The sequence below is a fragment of the Protomyctophum bolini genome (genome assembly GCF_963924005.1).
Source record: "Protomyctophum bolini genome assembly, chromosome: 14".
NCBI classification, from domain to species: Eukaryota; Metazoa; Chordata; class Actinopteri; order Myctophiformes; family Myctophidae; genus Protomyctophum; species Protomyctophum bolini.
In genome coordinates, this window is record NC_137875.1 from 40,798,181 (window position 1) to 40,824,458 (window position 26,278).

General features: G+C 40.6%; 2 protein-coding genes across 2 annotated transcripts; both read right to left on the reverse strand.

Annotated features, from left to right (window-relative positions):
- Positions 1–1,994: 1,994 nt before the first annotated feature.
- Positions 1,995–25,486, reverse strand: LOC308328081 (nck-associated protein 1-like). Its single transcript, XM_080781771.1, has 10 exons — positions 25,427–25,486; positions 24,615–24,671; positions 23,889–23,985; positions 22,799–22,905; positions 21,927–22,059; positions 21,586–21,667; positions 20,803–20,861; positions 16,827–16,922; positions 16,545–16,711; positions 1,995–3,189 (listed from the first exon to the last, which is right to left on the reverse strand). Exons 3-10 carry the CDS (start codon positions 23,976–23,978, stop codon positions 3,024–3,026), a joined length of 900 nt encoding a protein of 299 aa, XP_080637897.1. The 5' UTR covers positions 23,979–23,985; positions 24,615–24,671; positions 25,427–25,486; the 3' UTR covers positions 1,995–3,023.
- LOC308328297 (nck-associated protein 1-like) lies at positions 18,542–19,911 on the reverse strand (the record flags this gene model as incomplete). The annotated part of the gene is made up of 3 exons (XM_080782066.1): positions 18,542–18,764; positions 19,117–19,290; positions 19,826–19,911. 3 exons carry the CDS (start codon positions 19,909–19,911, stop codon positions 18,542–18,544), a joined length of 483 nt encoding a protein of 160 aa, XP_080638192.1.
- Positions 25,487–26,278: the final 792 nt, after the last annotated feature.

The following is a 26,278-nucleotide window of genomic DNA, read 5'->3' on the forward strand; positions in this document are numbered from 1 at the left end:
ATCTGTTGTAAGAGATTATTTCCATGCATAATGCTCTCTTGGTTGGTCTCTCTAAACTAGATACAGTAGATACTATCTTCATAATTCTCGCTTTTGTTTGAATTCAGACAAAAGCCTAAATTGTATAAGCTCACTACAATGAACAATGCACTATGCTTACTGCAGGGCAGGCAATATAAAATAAATAATTCAGTTTGTCAATTTTGTACATTTATCTAAACATGCAAGCAATTGTTAAGTATCATACAAATGTTTTATGAAATACAACATTATAGGCCTAAAGCCTGGCACACAAACTCATATCTCATAAGTGAAGCCATAATTCTACATAGGTTACTACATTGCCATGTTATGTAGTATTATAATTAAATTAAGTAGGCCTAAGTAAGTATTAAGTATTAAGTATATAATAAGTGTAGCCTATTTTAACAATACGGTCACAATATGTTGACAAAATATTACATTAGGCTACCAAACAATTAGTTATTTATCATCTCAATAAAACAAACCAAAAGGTTCTGACTTCATCTCTACGTCAATATTGTGTTTTGCATAATCTGCAGATCAGTGAATATTTTACGAGATAATGTATTTTCATGAATGAATGGGGAGAACAATGAGTCACAAACTCACAATAGAACAATGTTAGAATATATTGTTGCATTTTTGCCTCTCTACCTGTAATATCTCCTCGTAATGATTGGCCTCACACACAATTTCACCCTTTAGTTGTCCAAAAACATACTATCCAACACCTCTTCTCCATTTAATAAAGGGGGGAGAAAGAAAAGAACACATTACACATTATGGGCTGTATTTTGTGTGTCTTAAGTACCAGGTCTTATTCCCTAACTTGAGTAAACTAAAGACCTGGAGGCGTGGTCAATGCTCTTTGGCCACTCAGAATAGCCAAATGGCATTGACCACGCCTCCAGGTCTTTAGTTTACTCAAGTTAGGGAATAAGACCTGGTATTTAAGACACGCAAAATATAGCCCTGTAAGAGCTGTATTTGTATTTTTGGCAAAGTCGAGGTACAATGTCCAATGTTGTTTGATAAGGCCGAACTTAACATCTGTTCTATGTGCATCATCCTCGGACTATAGCAGTTTCAACAAGAGTGTGTATGTACTATGTTTTGGACATTTGAAACCTCCCATGTCATTCCCATTTTCACTCACACAGTATAGCTTCCAATTGCTCTGATAATTGAGAATACTTGAAATCATTTTTGCATATTCACATTCATGGTCGAGAATATCATAAAGTGTTTTTATCTAAAAAATCATTTAAAAACCAAATTGAAATGACAAGATTTTGAGTTTGTAATTATGAAGTTTTAAAGACTAACGTTAGTAATATTATTTTATGTAATTTCCATATTATTACATATGGAATGGAGAATGTTTTTGGGAACAAGTTGTGTCATCATATAATCCTGATAGAGATACAACAGGAGCACTCTTAACTCCATCACTCACTCACACCACTTTCCTGTCTACAGTCTTTCCTTTCCTGCTGTTTACATTTCAGTCTCACAGCAGGAAAGGAAGGACAGGAGAGTGGTGTGAGTGATGGAGTAAGAGTGTCCCTGTTGTATCTCAATTATTATGACACAACTTGTTCCCCCAAAAAATGGCACCCAGTTAAGAAACCTGGTGGGTCATTTTCACTGTCCTTGCGTCCAGTATAAGACAATGTGCATAATGATATGTTACTAACGATGCAGTTGGAGCTGAAAAGTATAATATAGTACAAATGAGTTGTCCCCCGTGTAGATTTATATTACATTACTTTCATATTGGGTGGGTGGGAAATAAATAATTTAGTTTTATTTCATTCTCGTTGTCCCCCCTGAGTTGGTCAGGGAAACCAAGCTTTGGCAAGCAGTTCAGTGTGGAACAAAATATAATAATATAATATAAAAAAGTCTAGATTATTAGTAAATGTATACTCATTTATTTCACCCTCAAATTAGTAATGTTAATGTAGATCTGCCTGGAAGAGCTCCATTCATGATGGAATAGATTGTTACATGATTACATCCATGTCTCGCTTTTTGATAAATGTGTTCTATATTTGCAAGTCATTATTTAGCTTTCCTCAGATAAAAGGAATAACTTAAATTACATGTCAATTTGGTTATTTCCCCTGAGGTTCTCTATATTGCTGTGATGTAAAGAGAAGCCATCCTCTTATACAGACCCGTAGGGACATGAGCCTAGAATAGTTCTCGTTTCTGATGTGTAAATAAGGTCTCTTCTTGCTTTACAAACTCTCATGTTAGCTCGAGTTTTTAACCCAAAATTGTCTCAATCTTATACCATCAACAGCCAATGTGTATCCAAGTATCAACTACTTGTCCTGTCAAAGTGTGCTTGAGCTATAGACAGACTGAACAGTGAACACGCAAACTAGCTCGCTCATTTTAAGTCGCACTAGAAAACAATGGCAGGTAAATGTCTCACAAAATGTGAAGCACACCCATGCCACCATGCGCTCTGTCAGTGCAGGGACTGATCAAGGCTATTCCTGTAAATACACTGGAAATAGTTGGCCACCAATATTCTAGCTGTAAATGGGTTAAAAGAGAAATCAGTCATTAAAATGTTACAGACCATAGAATCATTGAATCAAGATGGACGGCAGTACATGCAGTGCCATTAACATCCCTCTTCAAGATCAAATTTGCCTTTAATATGTTGAAATTATAGATTTTTCCAGAGTCCAGACTCCAGACACAAAATCCCAGTATCATAATAGTACAGTAATTTGACTGAAAGGATAAATGACCAATGCCTACCCAGTTTCACAAGTTCTCACTGTGTTTTTCCACACCTTTTGAACATGAATGGAATGGCAGTGATGGCGTTTAAGGACCAAATATAAACATACACGCAATATAAATAAAGTTAGATTGCTTCTCCACAATACAGTAATAGTGCCCCAGGGATTGGTCCTGGGACCACTTCTGTCCATTATGTAATCAGTCTCAATAAAAAAAAAAAAAATCCAACACTAATGTTATGCTGATAATACTGTGATATATTGCTCTGTGTATACTCCAAACCAGGCTCTTGTCAGGTACAACTTGCTTCTCTCCTCCGCTTCATCAGCGCCCATATCCAGAGGCGGTGGGTTGGCGAAAGGGCCTTTTCTGTGTGGAGTTTGCATGTTCTCCCCGTGTCCCCTAAAAAAAAAAAACATGCAGTAATTATGGTTATTATACTGCCTCCGCCTGGTCAGCTGGAGGCTTTTTTAGATTAAAAAAAGAAAGAAAAAATGAATGAAAACAGTAATGGAAAAATCACGGCTCCCTCACACATTAGAATGTTCTTGAGTGATTTTTCCTTTTTCCTTTTCTTTTTTTTTAATATATTTTTGAGTGGTGCAACGACTCAAAGGAACAGCAATGTCCGTGTTCACCTATGCCTGTGTTCACCTATGTGCGTATGTGTTGGTTAATGAGCACCAGTATATGACTGCGTACCAGTAGGGCCGCTGTTGTGCCAGAAACAGAGAGAGGGATAGTGCTGCACTGTTGCCTGCTAATGAGAGAGAGAGAGAGAGAGAGGTGGGTTAAAATATCCCTTTAATCTGTATCTGCCCACTATTATAAATAGGAATTGTAATTGACAATTCCCTCATTTAAGCCTCACATTCAGCAACTGATGCAAAACAACTGAAGTCCTTGTTGAGGCCAAAGGGCAAATTGGCAAATTGCTGCTGCCTACTGTCTACCATTGAGCCCTGAAATGTATTACAGAATAAAGCCCTTATACTTGCCATTGGTCTTATGCTCAGGTTTGATGATCTGCCATGTTGGCAGATCTACAAGCTCATCGCGTGCCACCGAGTGGCGCGCTACGAGCTTGTAGGTCTGCTATTTTTTGAAAAATCGAAGAACGACTGACATAGAAACATGGCTTTTTCAGAAAACTGTCAGGATGTAGAAGACATTTTTTTTAGAATCTGATCTCGGGTCAGAATGGGTTAAGTATGCTGATCACTGTGCTTGGAATCAGATGCAAAATGACCTGCATCTCCAGGAGCTGGTCTCACTACTGGATGCATGTATATAGTAATGCTGTAGTTGTTTTGATTCATATTGCCTGTTTGATGTTGATGACTAATGCTGAGGATCTTTCTTGATATTTTATGATTGTGTTTGTTTTACGTCTGAAACCAAAATTTGTTCTGCTGCCTGTCTTGGCCAGAAGAACGCACTTGCACCAGTTCATGTCATAGCAGCATATTGTAACACGAGTATTATAATATCACCATCTTGGTGGTCACTTCACATCCTTTATTAAGCGAACGATGATGTTTTTCTCTGTTATTTATTAACCTATTTTTTTTTTCTTTTTAAATGTTTCAGTTTGGACACTGTCAAATAGACAGACAGGTATTATAATACATATAGTTTCTAGTGTTGCCTATGTTTCCCCTCTCTATTATTCCTCTCTTTGTAGTGTACATCACAACATGTTCTATACCAAATGCTGTTAATTTACAAGGCACACATTTGTTTGATATGTTAGACCATAACTGTGTGTTGCCACACAATATACTAAATGAACATTCACAGGGCTATACTGCCAAAATAACTTATCCATGTTTACCGACAATAACATGCACATGACCATTGTAAAATAACACATTGGCATGGAACTATCATTCTCTGTCATTCTGTGTCAATAGACTGATGTGCTTAATTGTCAGGTCAATGTGTTTTGTTGTGACGTGATCATAGAGATGTTGACCAGTTTAGATCATGTGCGTGCGTGCGTGCGTGCGTGCGTGCGTGCGTGTCCATACCTGTCTTGGAAATGTGTGTCTTATGGCAATTGCATAGTTTTCAATTTATTTTCACTTTCTTCCACCTTTGTTTCTTTCCCTGTGAGGTGGTCATTGAATCTTTGCATCAATAACGTGTCTTCAAAGTGCAAAAGTTATTATTCATTTTATTTTTTTACAAATATATTCACATTTTATTTTCACATCCATAGTTTGTCTGTTTCAGTGGAAAGTGGAAATATTCATCTGAAATGTAAATGGACAGCTGAACAATCTGTGTGGCCGTATAGCTCTAAAACCTTACACACATAACTGTCAGTGAGATATTATGCAGTCTGTATTGTACTCAGTATATGATCATGTTTACGTTTGTGTTATTATTTTTAGTCACATAATGGTGACATTAGTAGAAGCAGTGAAAGTGCACAATGGGTAAATCATCTCAATAAAACCACCAGTTTGCACTGCAGGATGTTTGATCATATTTGAGGTGAACCATTCTTAGGTCCAAGAAAACATTAATCTATGACACTAGAATGAGCTTGAGTAACAATAAGGAACATTTACGTAGCGGTATATCATATATCATAATGGTATACCATAATATTTTACATTATTTCAGTTGCTATACATGTTGACTTATATCTTCATATCCTTTTAAATAGGCTATACAAATACCATGTTAAGACGAGAATCAATGTATCTGTAAAAAATGCTTTAAAATCTACGAAAGAGCATACATTCATGTTCAATTTAAAACTGGTAAACATGGGATGCTATGTCACGTTTGAATAATTTAGACAAACCAGTATACAGCTAATTAGTCACTTTCAATGTCAGAGACCTTAAAAAGGGATTTCACACACAGTGTCTGGGTGATTGCAAGGGTAAAGTACCACCAGCCCACCATAGTGATGACTAGGGTTTGGTTTCTCATACTGTAGGTGCCCCTGGCTGGTTGGGTGCTCCAACAGACACAATCATTGGCCATGTTCGTGGGTGGGAAGCCGGCTGTCGCTGTTTTAGTGAGAAGAGGGGTCTCTGATTTCCAATGACATAGAATACACCTTTTTTTTGGCTGCCTGGGCATGGCTAATAAAAATACGTTTCTTTTCAGGACCATCAAAATGTGTCAATATTTTGACATCACCCAAGATACAGTATATATAGCTGCTGCGAGGATCAGCAGTCAATTTCTTTCAAGATTTTTTAGAGGATTAGATTCTTTTGCATTTCCCCAAACGTGATTACGTGTCCCCCTTTTTCATCTGAGGCACTTGGGTGATGTCTCATCATGACTGAATTGATATAGTCCGTGTGGTGTATATAATACATTCTATGCAAAATGCTGAATTATAGCCTGTGTTTACTGTTTTGGTGTTTATTAGAGTTATTTGTGTGTTCTGGAGTATAGGGACTATGCCGTTCATGCAAGGTGTATTCATCATCAGCCAGACCGAATCAGCCGGAGGCGACAGTGTTGTGTGATATTATAGTCTGGCTTATTAGCCAGGCTAGTATTCATGTTGAATGTCTTTTTCCCCCATTTGTTTATGAGTTGTACCATATGTCATCTTTCAAATTCATTATTCAGCTAAATGTAATTGGAATTCAATTTGAGTCAACATGTGCTACGATATGTGGCATTCAGAACTTCTCCTCAATCATATACATTATCATACAATAACATCACATTTGCGAGGTTCATGGTAATGTTCACTGAGGACAGAGATTAATTCTAAAGACACATATTATTACAGCATACTACTGTAAGTGTAGTCATTTCCTGAATAACTGTTATTCCACTGCATTTAGCCCAGATTATTTGTTTTGTTTGAGATCAAATGCATTTGGCATTGGTCTTTCCATGTTGATGCAATACTTAATGTTTTGTCAATGTTATGTTATTGCTGACAGTTTTTACGTAACACCTTCAAGTATTCAGCCTTTTCTTTCCCATTTAATTTTAAACAGACACCAACTTTGTCCTTGGAAATGCACAGATAGTGGACTGGCCCATTGTCTACAGCAATGATGGTTTCTGCAAGTTGTCGGGGTACCACAGGGCTGAAGTCATGCAGAAAAGCAGCACATGCAGGTAGGCGAGGAGATATTTCAGCATAAATATAAAGTCATATACTGTGTAACGTTTTCAACTAAACCTCTCTATACCATACTTTTAGTCATGAGTTTGCCCCCCAATACTCACACCAACATGACGCAGGCACCGGCAATGCATAAGGGCAATGTATTTATTTATTTATTTCATTCAACTTAATACAGTACACACTTCTGACAATGTTGTTGCGTTCCAAAATGTCCTTGACGCGAGGACTCTACAGCGTTTGTTTTTCGGCGGTTTAACTATTAAACTGTCCGAACTATTACGCAATATGACTTTAATATTGCAGGGGTAACAACTTTGGCATTGAGGTGTGGTTTGTTGGTAAGCCGGGGTAATTAGGGCCTCGAGAGTCACCTGGTGCAACAGAGTAGGATATATGTGAGAAATGTGTGCTGTGCAACACTGGGCTGTGTGCACACGAAATGTGTGCTGTGCAACACTAATTGAGTTGTCGGCTCACAGCCATTAACCACTCGAACCCTACTATACTTATCTGACTGGTGCATTATGTTTGTTTCATGTTTATTTGAATTTGCGACAAGCATCGGGTGAGCTGACGCAGGTCATTTTCCAGCTATTGTTGGTGCGCAACAGTTGCATTTTCCCACCCTGACATCAAAAGAAGTGATGTTGTCATGATCTGTCACTCCACAGACCATGTCTCCTCCCTGGCCACTCCCTCTTTCCATTCCATCACACTGCACACCTGTCTCCAACTCCCTCGTCAGCCCACCTGTGAAGTGTGAACACTTTGCCCATTACCTGCTCCCTATATAACTGGACTCCTCACAAACACAAACTGTCAGAACATTTGTCTTCGTCCCTGAGCTGTACCCCTATTGTTCCTGGTTCTCCTTGAAAGGTTTGCGTTTTTGGACTATGATTAACTGCCTGGTTCTGTACAGTTTTGCCTTTTGGACTTACTAGTTTGTTTTGTACCTTCTGAAATGTTTTTGAATGGAGTTTGAGTTTCCTGAGCTTACAGCTTCCTTTGTTTTGTTACCCTTACTACCTTGGCTTAAATAAATCCTTGGATTTTGGAATCTGGTTTGTGGCTCTGCATTTTTGGGTTCAGTCATCCTGCGTACCTTAACACTCGGCCGGGAATTGAACCCCTGACCTCGAAGTCTCAGGGCAATAACTACAAGGCCACTGAGTTGCTAAATTGATGTGTCTATTCTAGCCTCACAGTCACACTTTTATCTATAGTTGAAAGCAATGCTGTGACCATGTGTTGCTGAATGTTGCTAGCAAGGCTTTGTCAATGATTTTGGATCAACCACTTCTCTTAAGACTCTGGTCTGTATTTTGTGTGTCTTAAGTACCAGGTCTTATTACTTAACTTAAGACCTGGAGGTGTGGTCAATGCTCTTTGGCCACTCAGAATAGCCAAATGGCATTGATCACGCCTCCAGGTTTTAAGTTAAAGGGTAAGACCACTTTTTTTGAGGTTTGGGTTGTGTAGTTACTTTGCCATGATGCAACTCCATGTGGACAAGAAAGAAATTACTGCTCCAGTGATTAGAAATTGATAATTCAAAATATGCTCCTCATTGACTTACATTGTAGCTAAAACAGCTCTCAAAGTCACTCTTTTAGTACGTAAACAAACGCAAACTAAGTTGATTCAGACAATATATTCATAAAAATGTTAGATTCCTGTTGATTTTACTATTTGAAGGTCTGGATCCGGATCCACAGATCCAGTCCGGGACAAATCAACAGGAAGATAACATTTTTATGAAAAAATAAAACCACATGAGTTTTGGTGATACTCTATATTGTCTGAATCAACATTGTTTGTTTACGTACTAAAAGAGTGACTTTGAGAGCAGTGTTGCCAACTCTCCAGTAACGGAAGTAGCTAGTGGCTCCTCGAAAAGTCGCTAAAAGTCGCCAGGGGTGGGATATGCGCGTAGCCCCTAGCGACTTTTTTGCGTCCCTAGCGACTTTTAGGCGCCCCTAGCAACGAAAATATGTAGCCAGCCCAGAAAAACATTTGTCATTTATGTGCACTTAGTTTGTATCATCTCTTCATTTGATAACACATCGTTTAAACTCATTGTAATATTTAAAAAAAACATACCTCAATTCAACTAATGTTTAGAACGCTATTTTGTTCCGATCCATACAGGAATTAGAAGGTTAATACTTTATGCATCCGAGTGTGTATTTTATTTTTACTAGCAGACTAAACTGAGCTGCCAGTGCTTCCTCCTTTCTTGCTCTGTCGAGCTCGAGGGGCGCGTTCGGAAATACCGCACCGGAGCGCACTCGCCTAGGCAAGTAGGCAGAGCAAGAAAGGAGGAAGCACTGGTAGACAGTCTGTGCAGTGTGCACATAACCGAGCCGAGGAAGCCACTGAGCCTGCTGTGACCTGTGAGCCAGACTAGACGCGCCGACCACTTTTAGTTTTGCCAATTTCGCGGATTTGAGGCTGAGAAAAAAAAAAAAAAAGATTTTATCTCTGGCGCATATCTGGCGCCTGTCAACACGATTTGTCCCCAATTCACCAGGGGAAAAAAGCTAGATTTCTCGCCAGAAGCTTTTCACTAATTCAGTCGCTAGGGGGGTCTGGAAAGAAGCTAAATATGACGACAAATCCGCTAAGTTGGCAACACTGTTTGAGAGCTGTTTTACATCAATGTAAGTCAATGAGGAGCATATTTTGAATTATCAATTTCTAATCACTGGAGCAGTTATTTTTTATTTCTTGTCCACATTTGGAGTTGCATCATGGCAAAGTAACTACACAACCCAAACCTCAAAAAAAAGTGGTCTTACCCTTTAAGTAATAAGACCTGGTACTTAAGACACGCAAAAATACAGCCCTCAGATAGTCTAATTAATATTACCCTTCCCTTTGCATTTCATATTACTCCAGTTATATTTAGATCAAGCTAGGACACGGTGCTACCAAGGATGGCATTAACTAGCAAAGTGAGATGAACGTCAGTACAGTATGTGGTTAAATGATTGCTCATTGCTGCTTGACCCTCTATTCAGCATTCATTCGTTTTTGTGAGGTTCTTTTGCATAAAGCCAATTAAGGCGTTCAGCAGGGGGAAAAAAGTATGCCGTCATGATTTATTTCAACCATCATTAATCAAATTTTACTCAATGGAATTCCATAATAGTCTAATTTGACAGTGGAGATTTGCACACGGAGATTGTTCACAGTCAAGTTAAAAGTATGCAGTGAATAACACAGAATTGTCATATTTAGTTGTAGAGGAGATGGGCATGTATTAGGCCTACATACCAATATTTGTGTTTAAGATGGGGAATTGTGAAAATGTATGCTAAATGTAGGTAATGCAAATAATCGTATCGAATCATTTTTTGCAATGCAAATAATCGATTGTATCAATTCTAAAACAAAACTCTACATTGCATGGATGCACCTGGGACGTATCCTCATTGATGTATCCTATTTGTTGATATATAAAATAAATTCACCCTCAGAAAATCTGTCTTCTGTTACAAAGATAATTCACACATTTAAGAGTTGCAATGCGGTGCAAAGGTGCCTGAATGTCTGCTTTTCTCATCATGCCAAATGGATATGAAATATTTAAAATGATATTTCCCCCTTTGTGCTTTCCAGCTTCATGTATGGGGAGCTCACAGACAAGGACACAAGTGAGAAAGTGCGACTAACGTTTGAGAACTACGAGATGAATTCATTTGAAATACTAATGTACAAGAAAAACAGTAAGTATATAGCTTCGTCAAGTGGAGAGATAAATGTTGTTTTCCTCTTAATCTCTTATGCAAAATGTATTCCTGGCCTCTGTAATGCACAGCAGAGTTCAAAGGCAGCCCGTAACATTTCTAGCTCGGCAGAAGTACTAATTGGTCGAGAATCAGACCATGTATTTATATCCACTTGCATGGTATAACCTTTTTCTACCCACTGAGCAATTTTCGGCTTTTAGACGTCTAAATGAGCGTCTAAAAAAATGGGGTAAAAATAGTCTAAAAATGAAAGTTATTTTTAGCAGTCTAGGCTTAGATTAGACGTTGAAACAACATCGTTTCAACGTCTATATATATATATATATATTATATATATTGTTCTATTAGATTAGTCTAATCTAAGCCTAGACTGCTAAAAAAACGTTCATTTTTAGACTATTTTTACCCCAGTTTTTAAGACGAATTATTTGCCATCTAGACGACTACAAAAATGCTCAGTGGGTACCAGCAGGTGTTACTAGAAATGTTTCTCAAGGTTCTCAAAGACTAGTACAATTTCAACATTATACTTATGCTGTACAATATGGATTTTTATTTAATACCATTGTCTGATTAAATGAGCATCAATCGTCTTTTTCTCCCCCTTTTGTTTCAGGGACACCCGTTTGGTTCTTTGTCAAAATTGCTCCCATTCGCAATGAACAGGAGAAGGTTGTTCTGTTTCTTTGCCAGTTCAGTGACATCACGGCCTTCAAACAGCCCATCGAGGACGACTCCACCAAAGGTTGGCATCAGTCAATGAATCCATTCTGACCTGAGATCAGATTCATACGAGGTTTCCACTGGACACACACTGGTCTGATTAACCCATTCTGACCTGAGATCAGATTCATACGAGGTTTCCACTGGACACACACTGGTCTGATTAACCCATCCTGACCTGAGATCAGATTCTAAAAATGTCAGTCGTTCTTCGATTTTTCAAAAATAGCAGACCTACAAGCTCGTAGCGCGCCACTCGGTGGCGCGCTATGAGCTTGTAGATCTGCTATTTTTCAATAGCTAAAGCATAACATGATGCTAACACCAAAATGGGTTCCCGTTCAGAATGGGTTAATCTCCCGTCTGGTTTCCATATCTCCCGTCAGATGTGTTTTAGAGTTACATCTCGCATTGTGAGACAATATGCTACAGCACCAACTAGGGGTGTATAACGATCTAACTGCGTCGAAGTATATGGAAATAAACGATTGTATCAATGCTAAAACTAAAATACACCGCATGGATGCACCTGGGACGTATCCTCAGTGATGTATCCTGAGGTCATCGGGTTTCGGGTCTCTCGCAACATCCATACCCCTCACTCAGGTGACCCAGCCCGGGGGTGATCAAGTCCCGACTTGCGTCTCAGTAGCTACCCTCGATCAGTCCCATTAGGGAAAGACAGGGCCACACAATCCGATGCTCCGGAACTAGGAGTGAGAGGAACTGGTGCGTGGACGGACTAGGCTCTGTGGGTGGACTCCTGTCCGGAGCCCCACCAGGTCCATTCCTGCTCTCACCAGGCCCAGCCCCTGTGCGTTGCACCAGTCTCCCAGCGCCACCAGGCACGTCATTCAGGAGTGGTGGATTCTCGAGCCACAATGGCTCTGCATGGTGGTGCTGCTGCAGGCTCCGCTTGTGGCTTGAATGGCCCCTCCTAAAGGCCTTCGCTGTGGGTTTGTTGGGCTTCCCTCCTCACGGAATAAGACACAGCCTGGGGCGCCAACCCAAACTGCTCACCCGGGTGTCTAACATTCCGGCTGTCACCCGTCTCTCCGGTGGTCACCAGACTATATTGTCTATATTCTTACGAGTCACTATAAATAGAACAACTAAAACTAAAAATACATTGCATGGATGCACCTGGGACGTTATCCTCAGTGATGTATCCTAAGGTCATCGGGGTTTCGGGTCTCTCCAACATCCATACCCCTCACTCAGGTGAACCAGCCGGGGGGGGGGGGGGTCAAGTACATGTGCGTTGTATTTAACAATGTTTAGAAGAAAAAATAGACAAAGAGGGGTTCAATTGTTTTTGTCCATCGCTACACTTGGTCTATCGATAAATGTGTGTATTCTCCGTGTTCGTGTCGAGGTACGGGTTTGTCTATGTGTGTTCTGTCTGTCGTACGAACAGCTGCAGCAGCCTAAAAGGGCCCATTCACACTGAGCACTGTAACTGCAGCCAGCCAGTGGTGTTGCTGAGCAGCCTGCAGCGCTCAGTTCACACGGGTGTGATTTTTTTTTGTCATTGCTTGGTCCCATTGTATCGTTGCTTGCAGCTATATATATATATAATTATATATACATTTCTTTTTTGTGGCTTTCACCTTTATTATTATTTATTTATGGAGGGATAGACAGTACAGGCTGACAGGAAATGGGGAGAGAGAGATGGGGGTGACATGCAGTGAAGGCTGTCGGGATCGGGAGTCGAACCCCCGCAGCGCACTTCCAGACTGGATTGCCAGCCAAGGTGCCTGGACCGCTGAGCCACGGCCCAGGCCGCTGGCAGCTATGTTTTGCGGTCAAGCACCAAATGGGCATATATAGACCCTCTTTGTTATCGGGAAAATTCCGCCAGTTTTAGCAGTTTTGGCAGTTCTGTGCTTTCGTCGTTTTTCACGAAATTCGGCAATATGGTAGAGAGCCGTGAGGAACTGAAGCTCACAGCCTCATACACTCATTCGTCAAAAGGCCTTTTTTTTGGCCACGTCATAGAAATTGCATTTCCATACATGCAAATGGAGTCTGACTCTCGTTACAACCCCTACAGCCAATCAGCGTAACAAAACAAAAAAAACGTGTAAGCTGACGCCATCTCCCGTCTACCTACTACGCCATGTCAACCCCACAGAATTGAGCCGGTTCGGTCTGACCTATAGGGCCTTGGTAGAATCTAATTAAAACCCACATGGGCAAGCCCAATTAGGGTCCACTTGGGCGTCGCATCAAATGACCTAGTTGAGGCACGCCTCAATGCGCTCGTAGAACCACTTTGAAGCCCACACGACGAGTAACCCAAACGTGAAGCATCTTGTGCCAGCTGACATTGTCATATACGGTTCCATGTAGAGTTAGCCCATCTGGGTCTCATATGCTGTAGTTAAACGCATCACTTTTTTTATGAATACATTTTCATTTTGTCCAGTCTGTACTGGTAGGATTTGTTATTGATACAATATAACTTATAGAATTGGGGTGGTTATATTTGGTCTATTGAGACATTTAGATTGTGTCAAAAAGGTCATGTCTCACCTACTGTAGAGTGTAGACACAAGATCAGATTGTTCAAGATTCAATTCACCCCCTGAGCAAGCAGGCTGCAGGCTCTATTAGCTCAATGGCATTGAGCATTGCGAATGAAACCAGGTTCAAATCTGGGGTAGAATAGGTTACATAGTGCAGCTTTAAGCTCCTTTACCTGAGCTCTTGCCAGATTTGTTCAAAGTTCAAACCCTTACCCATGCTTCCCAATACTACAGTATGGTACTTCCCCCTTGTCTGTATACAGTACATGCAAAAAAGAAACCAATTGAATTGCTAGATACAGTACAATGTATTTAAACTATCTACTAATTCACATAGCATGATAACATGATAAGCCGTTTTATACACACAGCCATATAGTCTGTTTCATAGTCATAGATCTCTACAGTAACTATTATTTTATTACAATATGTCTGTAAGGCCAATTTTAGCCCAAGTAGTTTAAAGGTAGGCCGTAGGCCACTCCCATCCAATGCAAATGTGCTTCCAATGATCTTTTGGGGAATAGCAACCGAAGCCAAACATCATACGTAAGAAAGAGTAGTGGTTTAATTAATAATTGCTTAATCTAAAATATGAATGTTGTATATTAACATGCACACAACTTTGCGAACTGAATGTAAAGTTGAGGTATGCAGTATATGTTTATAATATATTAATGCACATTTTTATATTTACCTGATCTGAAGAAATTATCACCTTATGAGTTGACACGTTGTTCCTGATATGTTTCGTATCCTCAGGTTGGGGGAAGTTTGCTCGTCTGACCCGCGCCCTAACCAGCAGCAGAGGCGTGTTGCAACAGCTGCAGCCCACCGTTCACAAGGGAGAGAATGTCCACAAGCACTCCCGCTTAGCCGAGGTACTTCATGTCGATGAGTTATTTTATGAACGATGACGAGGAGCAAGCCCAGAGCTTCGTTTCGTTAGACATAGAGTTCACGGGAAAGCAATCTTGACTTCCAGATAATGAATCCGCGGTTGATGAAATAGCGCACTGCTGTCAGTATGGGTTTTTTATATCGTGAACATCCGTTTCTATAGACCACGAATAATCAGCTTCTGAAATGAAATACACATGTTGTATTTCAAGCTGTGGAGCCACTGGCGTTCTAGCCTGTATGTACAGAGATAAGTCCCCCCTGTTTGTTTATACTTTGTTTCTTTTATTTATAGTTTGTTTACTTTTGTGTTTTTATGTTTTATGTGTTCTGCCCTATATGGACCCCCCTGTGAGTGTCTTGAATAAAGTTTGAATTGAATTGAATTGAATTGGAAAAAAAAACATGTCCTTTAATAGAAACGGTTTAGAAATGTTTGGATTCGGTTCTCTAGCTTTGTCACGGTGTGCCAGTGAGCTAGTAGCTTATTTTAGGCTACCCAAACAGGATGGATATTCTTGAGCGGATGAAACAAGAGGTGTCCAGGCCCATGCCTGTCCCCCCCCTGCAGGTATTTTTGGCCCTCTGTACAGCTATGTCCTATTAATTAATTTATTAGCTGGAATGCGCTCCTCTTCTTGGCAGGTGCTACAGCTCAGTGTGACTGTAATGTAACTTTCTTCTATATCTAATCAGTGTTTAAGCTTCAGCCCATGCCACGTTTTGATAACCTTCACGGGGCTGTTTCTTTGTTAGAGTTTACTATAGCCTACTTGATTCTGTTCTGCAGTATTGAGCAATTTTTATAGTGGTGTACTGGATATTATGGTGTGATGACCCTCTCCCTGCATGGCCTGCTAGGGCTGATTGGCAGGGTGGAGTTGGATCGTCAGTGAGATTATTGGACCACACCTGAGTCTGGTTTCTTGTGAGAGTCACAAGAAACCCCTATAAAATAAATTGCTCAATACCGACAGCCGGGCAAGTGGATTCATGAATGTATGTATATAGACAATATTTTAGGCCAATAAAAAAGACTATATATACCAAATTTCCCACCCGTCCACCTTTTCATAGATTTTGTATAGCTAGCCATACATATTCAACAACACTATCATCAGTGTTGTGTAAGTGAATGTTTTTGGTTTGTCCTATATGTCTGATTCACATGCATTTAGACACCCTTGTAAACTTGACCCATGGCTCTGTGTGTTCTTTCCCCCTTTACACCAAACCTCTCCACTCAAAATAGCACTTATAGCAGATCTACAAGCTCACAAACCCCCCCACCCCTCCCTATACGGTTCAAGTGGTTATTAAAATATTATAAGGCCTATAATAAATATGGTCTGAGGAATTTAATCTAACATTTTCTTCTGACTTCTTTTCAGATCCTGAATCTTTACTCCAACATCTTAACCAATAATGGAGCCTATGGAGGATCTATTTTATATTTTAGAGGATTTGGATGATTCCGAATTTGGGAAATTCTTATGGCAACTGCGCATCGAGGGCAGCATTAAAAAATGCGTTCTGGACATGCAGGGCTCGAGGCCTCTAATAATACAAGCAATGTATTATTAGCAATGTATGTAACCCTAACCCTAAGCCGCCAGGCTCGGGGGAGTCGAACCCGCGGCACGCCGTCCGTCCGGCTGGCTTGGTTGGCCTATAGGTGTCAAGACGGTTGAGCCAACAGTCTGGGACACGAATGTGATTTCCTTTTTTTACCTGAAGCGGAAGGAGGACCCCCGGGTGAACAGAACCGGCTTGGGTTTGGGTTTGGGCTCCTCGAACAGCCTGAAGAAGGCGTGGTACTCCACGCAGATCTTCCAGAACACCTTGCAGCAGTCTCTGCTCGCCATGTTGAACTCCAACGTGCCGTGGTGAGAACTTTGCTGCGAGACACACACACACACACAGACAGACAGGAGGAAGACAATTAAATAGAACCTTTCCTTTTTCGCCAAGTCCCTCCCCCCCCCCAACCCGTCATAAGAACAGAAGACTTACAGTGGGGTCTGATCTCAGCTTGATGAGGAACTTCTTGCGCTTGAAGCTCAGCTTTCGAATCTTGGACCAGTTGAAGGCGTTGATCCTGGTGTAGCCCTGTGTCATTGCAAAACACACGTTAGCGTCTTTTTAACCCATTCTGACCTGAGATCAGATTCATACGAGGTTTCCACTAGGACACACACTGGTCTGATGAACCCATTCTGACCTGAGATCAGATTCTAAAAATGTCAGTCGTTCTTCGATTTTTCAAAAATAGCAGATCTACAAGCTCGTAGCGCGCCACTCGGTGGCGCGCTATGAGCTTGTAGGTCTGCTATTTTTCAATAGCTAAAGCATGACATGATGCTAACACCAAAATGGGTTCCCGTTCAGAATGGGTTAAGAACAACTGAGTATTATTTTGCTAAATGCATGTCTCTCTCTCTCTCTCTCTCTCTGATACAATCTTTCAACATGTTCACTCTGGCAGTGTCATGGTTTTGGATGGATGGAGACACAGCTGTGTGTGTGTGTCTGTGTGTGTGTCCGTGCGTGTGTCTGTGTGTGTGTGTGTGTCCGTGTGTCAAGGGCTGTCGAACCTCTCCACACTTCCCAAAAGTATACTTTTCAACACACACACACACACACACACACGTACATTGTACGAGTGATGCTGTGACTTGGAAGTGAGAGACAGATTGTGGGTGGAACTGGCAATACGCACACACACGCACCTCCGCCAATGCACGCACCTTCGCCAATGCACACATGTGCACACACGCACGCACGCACTGACCGATGTAGTACTGTACATCAGTCATGCCTAGGTGTGCTTTCACACAGTCACAGTCTGCTGCTTTTGAAAAATCATAAGAATGCGGCGCAAATCTTTGTATATATATTCTTTCAAAGTGAATGTTTTTTAACTCAGGTCTAAATGGGTTAATGCTTTTGCGTGAAGCCATAGCATGATCAAGGAGGGAGTTAATTTACAAAAGAACATGATGACTATTTATTTTTATTCTTTTGATGGTAAACAATAAACATGCTGGCGGGCAGTCTTTTTGATCCGAAGACAACGCATGCAAAGGTTTAAAGAGCAACTGTTTGTGGGGCTGATATGGTTCCCGTTTCGCATTTGAGTAAATGGTGCGCTGTGACTGGCCAGTCGCTGTGATTGACAGCCTACACCTAAACCTAACCCTAACCTTAACCTCAGTAAAACTATACCTAAACCTAACCCTAACCTTAACCTCAGTAAAACTATGAGTGGCCCAGGAAATGAATCCCAATGCATTTTTCCCATAGGCATTTCTTAAATTAATTTTTTTAAAGACCTTTTCAGCGTCGTACGAAGCCAACTCTTGTCGTGACAAATCATGCCAACACACACAATATTTTGGACCAAACAAATAATTACAAAGAAGAAAAACAACAAAAAATGTGTTTTTTTCTATTTTCTAATTCTTTGTTTGGCCCGAAGAATTGTGTTTGTTGTCATGATTTGTCACGACAAGAGTTGGCTTCGTACGACGCTTAAAAGGTCTTTAAATAAATAATGTAAGAAATGGTGCACTGCTCCTCCCGGTGTATAGGGGAGGGCTGTCTTACAGAGACAACATGTAGACAACATGCAGCAAAGGTTGCCATGAAGTTCATGATACGGTACTCAAACACGCAACACGCCGTCAGGCCACCACTAGGCCAGCGGGCGCCACCCGGTCTCGGTCATCTTACCAGTTGGTGTAAAGGCTGGTGATGGTGGATTCTCCATGGCTGTCTAGGTGCTGGGTCTGCTGCAGCAGCACGTTGTTGAACACGCGGGTAATGTCAATAGTGACATAGTTCTCTATGGACTGTAAGACGGTCATGTAGGCCCTGACGCTGGTCAGTAGCTCGCTGGGCTTGGCTATCTCCTGAGTAGCCTGGTTGTACATGGTCATCCCCACAATAGACCTGACACATACACATGAAACAGTTTAGCTTTCCATGTGAATAAAAGGTAACAAGATGAACACAGACAAAGGTTTACTTTATGTTTGCACGTGTTTTGACAACTGTAGCTAAATTAGAACATTTCGCTAGACAATAACGTTAAGATAAATATAAATAAATACATACATAATGTAATTTGTATCCACTGATGACAAATCATAATTCATTATCTACATACATGATACATGCATCAACATTTGAGGACAACAGCAATATTTATTTTGGGGATCATTTACAGCAGGCTTTAGAGGTCGCAGTGTAACATTGAGCAATCAAACACATGTGAGTATTTGCAGTGTGTACATGTATTTACTTGGTAAATCTGATCTCTAGATGTGAGGTGAGGTATTCTCGCGGTGTGAAGGTGTGTTCCCACACCACCATGTTGGGAACGTAGTTGATGGAGAAACACAGCTCAGACAGGGCTGTGTGCAACTTGTCCAGACTGAAAGAAGACAACAACAAAGTATACGTTTCAAACACTTTGCTGTCTGTACGAGAACACACAAGGCTGTGAAGTCAGGTTATTATTGTGACCCGTTTAACCCCTGGCTCTACAATAACAGAAATACACACACAGTACATTGAAAACAAACCTTTCACATTTCGTTTTAAATGACAAGAATTTCAACATTTTGGTGTTAGCATTATGTTATGCTTTAGCTATTGAAAAGACAAGCTAAAAAAAAAACAAGCTCAAAGCGCGCCACCGAGTGGCGCGCTTTGAGCTTGAAGGTCTGCTATTTTTTGAAAAATCGAAGAACGACTGACATAGAAACATAGCTTTTTCAGAAAACTGTCAGGATGTAGAAGACATTTTTAGAATCTGATCTCAGGTCAAAATGGGTTAAGGATTTACAATTCTTATTGAATAATAATGTTCTAGTGTGTGTGTGTGTGTGTGTGTGTGTGTGTGTGTGTGTGTGTGTGTGTGTGTGTGTGTGTGTGTGTGTGTGTGTGTGTGTGTGTGTGTGTGTGTGTGTGTGTGTGTGTGTGTGTGTGTGTGTGTGTGTGTCTCTCACCAGAATATGGAGAGGTCAGAGGTCTCCACTAGCATCTCCACCAGTGAGTCCACCATCTTGGTGTGAAAGATGATGGTGTTCATCATCTTCCCCAGCTCCCTGTGGTCTGCTATACCCAGACTGGCCTTAGAAACACTGGTATACGCCTAGAGGAGACATGGTGGGAGGGAATAAAGAACAGAAAGATGGAATAGAAGGGAACGAACCAAATGAACAGGGAAAGAAAGGCAGGTTGGATGGAAACGAAGAGGGAATGAGGAAAAGGAAAACAGGAAGTAGGGATGAACCGAAATGCAAAGAAAGTGGCAATAAGTCTGAGGAATCAGAAACAAGAGAACGACAAACGGAAGACTATAGCACCATTGTGTATTGTATTGTATTGACATTAGACACCAGCGGATGGCGGATTTAGCCGGTTAGTTAGTCAGTTTGGGTCAAAAGAATATATTATTAATTAATATCGGATAAACCGCGGGTGAAATAATGCTGGAAATAAATGAATGGCATCCATCTATAGGTTTTATAACTTTTAAAACGGAATTAAATTATAATATAGTTTTTTTTTTAAAGGCACCAAATCTCGGCGTGCGTGCGTTAGTAGTATTTTTCCTTGAACTTGTAGATTGGCTATATCCCTGCAGCGGATTTCGGGTGGTTGCGGATATATAAATTGGATTAAGTCATTTATGCGGTGGGATAACAGGCGGATTATAAATATGCACACTCGGATTCGGGTGACAAAAAAGCTCATCCGCTGATCTCTGATTGACATGATCATGAATTGAAAAAAAGGACACATTTACACAAAATATGTTTGACAATATAAACGCATAATATCCAGCTTGCCCAGAGACATCTTGAAAATATAGCAAATTCGTTCGATACAATTTGTTCCTGAATAACATGTAGTTGTTATCAAGTTCAACTGTGTGTGTGTGTGTGTGTGTGTGTGTGTGTGTGTGTGTGTGTGTGTGTACCTGCAATCTGAACCAGTCCAGTCTCATGCCTCTGAAGTCAAACACATCTCCATCCTCCACTATAAGGAACAAGCATGTGCAAAATTACCACAACACTGTGTTTGATGTTATTTTTAAAACAATATTCACACACATCACATCATCCTTCAATAATTATATTCCACAACACTGAGCTGACATGGACATAAGCATTTAATCTTTGATGTTTACTGTCTGCTGGCGTTTGGCTTATGAATGTTATTCTGTTGTACCAGGTTTTTCTTTTCCTTTTAGATTTTTTTGAGAGAGAGAAACCATGAAACAGTTTTTGGCATAATATAAACACAGTACATTCCAGTATTAACCCATTTTGCGCGGGAACCCTTTTTATGTTATACAAGATCTACAAGCTCACGCCGAGTGGCGCTCTACGAGCTTGTAGGTCTGCTATTTCTTTTAAATGGTGAAAATGTGCCTCACATCTTTGAATATATATTGTTACAGAGTGAACATTTTAACTCAATTCTTTGCTTCTGTGTTGGGGTCCCTGGAACAACATATTTTCATATTGGGGTCCTTTCCTTGACATGAAATATTGAGCACAACTGAAACAGAAACATTTCAGAAAGCCGTCAGGATTTTGAAGACTTTTTTTTTAATTTCGACCTCAGGCCTAAATGGGTTAATTGAACTGAAAGACTGTATAAAGAAATAATGACCTGTTGCAATTGTACACTCTCAGGGTTAAATGATCATACATGATTACCTCAAACCATGATTTACAGTACAGTAGTTTATGTTTACCTTGTTTGACGCTGAGAGAGGTCATCGTGTTGACGAAGGAAGACATGATGATTGATTCATCTTCTGGACACACAGAGAGGTTCTAGCATAGAAAAAACAAGTTCCATTCTTACGGTGATTAATGTTATCGATGCATGTTCCTTTAGCCATTATTCATCATTGTCATACAAATAAATATTAGGAATATGAAACCATGGGTGGTAGGGGTAGTTTCAGTAACCCCCTTCCCCCCGTTAATTAAGATTGTCCCACTGACATTTTCAATGCTTGTGTGTGTGTGTGTGTGTGTGTGTGTGTGTGTGTGTGTGTGTGTGTGTGTGTGTGTGTGTGTGTGTGTGTACCTGCACCAGTTCGTTGAGCACCACAGCATCGAAACCAGATAGATACTGAACGTAGTACCTCTGCATGACTGGACCATACTTCCTCACATGGGCCCTCAGCTCCTCCATGTAGAAGATCAACTCTGCTATGTGTCTGTAACACACACACACACACACACACACACACACACACACACACACACACACACACACACACTTAACAAGAAATTCTTGAACACAAACAATAGTGGATGCGCAAACTTGGAAAACTCTACAACAAGTGCTTCAGGATACAGATCACGGGCATCGCCTTCTCCATATATGGCGACTGCCAATTATTGCAGACACTGAACAGAATTTTGCCGATGCCTGATCAGCTCTCAGCTTGGGCATGCCTGCAATCTGCAGGCACCTCACGACTGATTTATGGACATTACCAAGGCTTCCAAATATGAACACAAGTAGTTTACATTTGTAGCCAAGCTGTATAATAGCATCTTTAAGACGCTGGTACTTAAGCACCTTGGTAAGGAATGCCTCTTCCAGACTGTGGTCAAATGTACATGCCACTTCCAAAATGGTCACTTCTCTACTGTCATCAACACCAACAATATCTGGTGTATTAGCTGTGACATCTGAAATCATCATAGACTCAAATACCACACGACAGTGTGATTTGAGTCTGGCTACATGAACATGGCAGTTAAAACATACGAGTGCTTATACATTTTGGCAGATGATGAAACATATGAACTTAGCTAATAGGTCAACAATTCTGTCGTGCCTAGCGATGTACATTCCATTATATACATAGCAACCAAACACACATTACTGTGTGCGATCATGTATCAGTGTGTGTGTATTATTGTGCGTGTGTGTGTGTGTTTGCTTACTTGTCTATGAAGTCATCTGTACTTTTCTTCTGGATGTTGTCGGCGTGACGAAGGAGCCAGATGATTTCATCACGGGCAAACGATAATGCCATGAACACAAACAGCGCCTGCAGGTGGAGAACACAGAGTAAAAGAGAGAAAGGTCTCTTTTTGAACACCTACTGTACAAAGAAAAAACACACTACTTTGGTATCATTATCTTCATCAGAACATTATAGGGCCAACTCATGCAGGTGTTAAATAGAAAGTAGAAAAGTTCAACTTAAATCATTAGGTTTATAAGAAGACAGAGTCACACTAGTTATCAGAACATAATGTATTCCCTTAATAAACTGTGTGATAACGTATTCTGGCCCCGATTGAAAAGGCATTATCCCAATCCCACAATGCACAACTTGGAGTAAGGGACAAAGCGCTAAAGCATTGCGTGATTTCAAATGCCCAGATTTTGAGCTTGTATAAACTGGGTACCAGTACCAGATCAGGAATCACCATTATTATTATTCGCAGTACTAACGTTGTGGTCCTGTACTTCTGGCTCTCCACAGGAACTCCATAACATAGAATATACAAATATTGCAGCACGACTCTTTAACCCAGGCCTGACGTCGGAATAAATAAAAAACGTTCGCTCTGAAAGAATATATATTCAAAGATTTGTGCCTTACGATTTTTCAAAAATAGCAGACCTAAAATATGATCTGAAGTGGGACGTGTTCCTCAGTCATGTTGCAGGTCCCTTGGTGTGATCCATGGTCAGGCAATGCCCTCTTGATTGTTTATTGTATTAATACACATTATGATACGGTTGATGATGCTGCGTTTGGTCGTCTAAATAATGTAAACTATTTTCAATTTTTTCTTATCTATCTTGTCTGTCCATGAATACGTACTCTGCTGTTGTTGCTTGTACTGATCATAAAAATAAGAAAATAGCAGACCTACAAGCTCGTAGTGCGCCACTCGGTGGCACGCTATGAGCTTGTAGATCTGCTATTTTTCAATAGCTAAAGCATAACATAATGCTTAGTTAAAAACACCAAAAGGGGTTCCCACCCCAAGAATGGGTTAAGTTGACATTATATATTACCTTTGGGCCCAGGAGTCCAGGCTGGTCAGCAAGGACGGTAGCCAACTCCTTCAGAGCAGAGCGGAGAAACTTGCGTCTCTCTCTGTGCATGGAGCCTCTGCACATCAAACACATAGATGATGCCCAATGACACATCATTCAATTATATATTCTATCACCTTCGGGACAACATGGTAAGATGAGAGTACCACTGACAGAAGAGGAGAGAAGGCAGGTGGTTGAGCAGGGGAGGAATTAAATATTTTACCTTTACTAGTTCAATAACTGGTCATACTATATATTTTTTTTGTTTTATACTAAAACCTTAAATGGATTTTGGTAGGGTCAGTAATGTCAGCCCATTGACATTGGCCAAAGAAACTGGCCCAGACAGCCAATAAGTGGAATGTTTCTCAATAGCATTTTTTCTTCCATCCCTTTTCTGGGGTGAACACACAGATATTATTAGTGTAGCGTGAAAACATCAGGGGGCGTAAAAGCATAAGGTTTAAGTGATTAAAAAGTGAAGGGATGCAGGACTAAAAGACTAATGGATGGAGGAATGAGTGGCCAATTAGAGAAAGTGGTTAAACAAGTGCAAAAGCATGCAAGATAAAAGGATAGCAGGTTGAGAAAGAGGGAAAGGCGAGAAGAGACAAAGACAAGAGAGAAGGATGTATGGATGGATAGATAGACAGATAGAGGCAGATTAAGAGATGGAGGGCAAAGAGAGATTAGGATACGTACGCATGAGACAGTGCTTGTTCCTTGCATTCTCTTATGTCGTTGATGCGTTTGTTGTATCTGAAACACACACATTGAAGAGAGGCACTGATTGAAAACCCTGAACCCAGTGTGTGTGTGTGTGTGTGTGTGTGTGTGTGTGTGCGTGCGTGCGTGCGTGCGTGCGTGCGTGCGTGCGTGCGTGCGTGCGTGCGCGCTCGCTCACAAATTGTTTCCATTTTATTATTATCCTGTCTGTGTGTGAACTCCTGCAATTATAGCATTTGTCTACTACTTTTATTTCCTGAGATGGCAACACATACTGTAATGTCCAATTGTTTGTCTTATTGCTTTCTGTATGTCTTTGTCTATTCTTGTTCATGAAAAATTAATACATTTTAAGTTGAAAACAAAAGAAAACCCTAAACTCATGGCATGAAGGTGTTAAAGATTCCAATAAATTATTATTATTATACTAATAAAGACAAACAATTGTGTAATTGAGGATGTTAAGCAGAACAGTGACAATATAGAGACATTGAATATGTTATGAGTGTGTAAAAAATTCCTAAATCGGCAAAAGAGTTTTGACATAAAAATCACAAATGCTCAACATTCATAATGTAGCTTGTACACATCAAGTCACCAAATGTACATTATAAATCAGGCATAAATGTGTGTGTAGATGCTTCCTACGCACACGTGTGTGTGTGTGTGTGTGTGTGTGTGTGTGTGTATGTGTGTGTGTGTGTGTCTGTGTGTCTGTGTGTGTGTGTGTGTGTGTGTGTGTGTGTGTGTGTGTGTGTGTGTGTGTGCGAGTGTGCACGCGCGCCTACCCTCTGATGTTAACAAACAGGTCCTCAGCTGCTTTGTGAATGTGGAAGACCTCATCTCTAAACAGGCAAAGACACGCGGAACTCTGCAGAGCCAACTTGCCAGTCTCAATAATAACATTCTGTTACATCACCTTTGGTGTCCCTATACATTTCTGTTACCTGTCGTCACCTGCTTCCTGGTCATGTGACTTCAGTAACCAATACACGACAGCTATGTCCCACAAAACTCCCTTCAAAATAAAAGCATTTGGCTCAAAGGAAAACGACTTGTTTCACAATAAGATCATAATAACAATGTCTGTTCACCCAGAATATAGAAAAGTTCAGTAGAAAACGTGTTTGGGTTCTTTACAGTTACAGACACAGAGAGGGGGGAGGGGGGGCCTAGAGAAAGCAATATGAGATATTTTATGACCTTGTGATTAGCAGACAGCCAAAAGTAAAACATAAAACATAAATGTGTTTTGGCCATCCAATTATTTACCATGCACACCATCAAATATGAATACACGGTTTTCAAATAATTGCAATGCATACTATTGAAGAATAGCCTACTATAAAACTTCATGTTCAAACACTGATCAAGACAAAAATGGGAAATGATGGATGGTTATTTCACTATATAAATAGGCCTATTCCTGTGGAACCGGGAGTCAAGCAAAAGGGAATGCATCCCATGTTCTTGTCAGGGTCCCCAGTTCAAAAGTGATTAATTTGGATGGGGTCACGCCCTGACAAGGTTGAGAAACACCAGTGACCACACTACTCTATGAATTTGATGATGGCACACTCACGCACGCACGCACGCATGCACACACACACACTCCCACACACACACACACACACACTCCC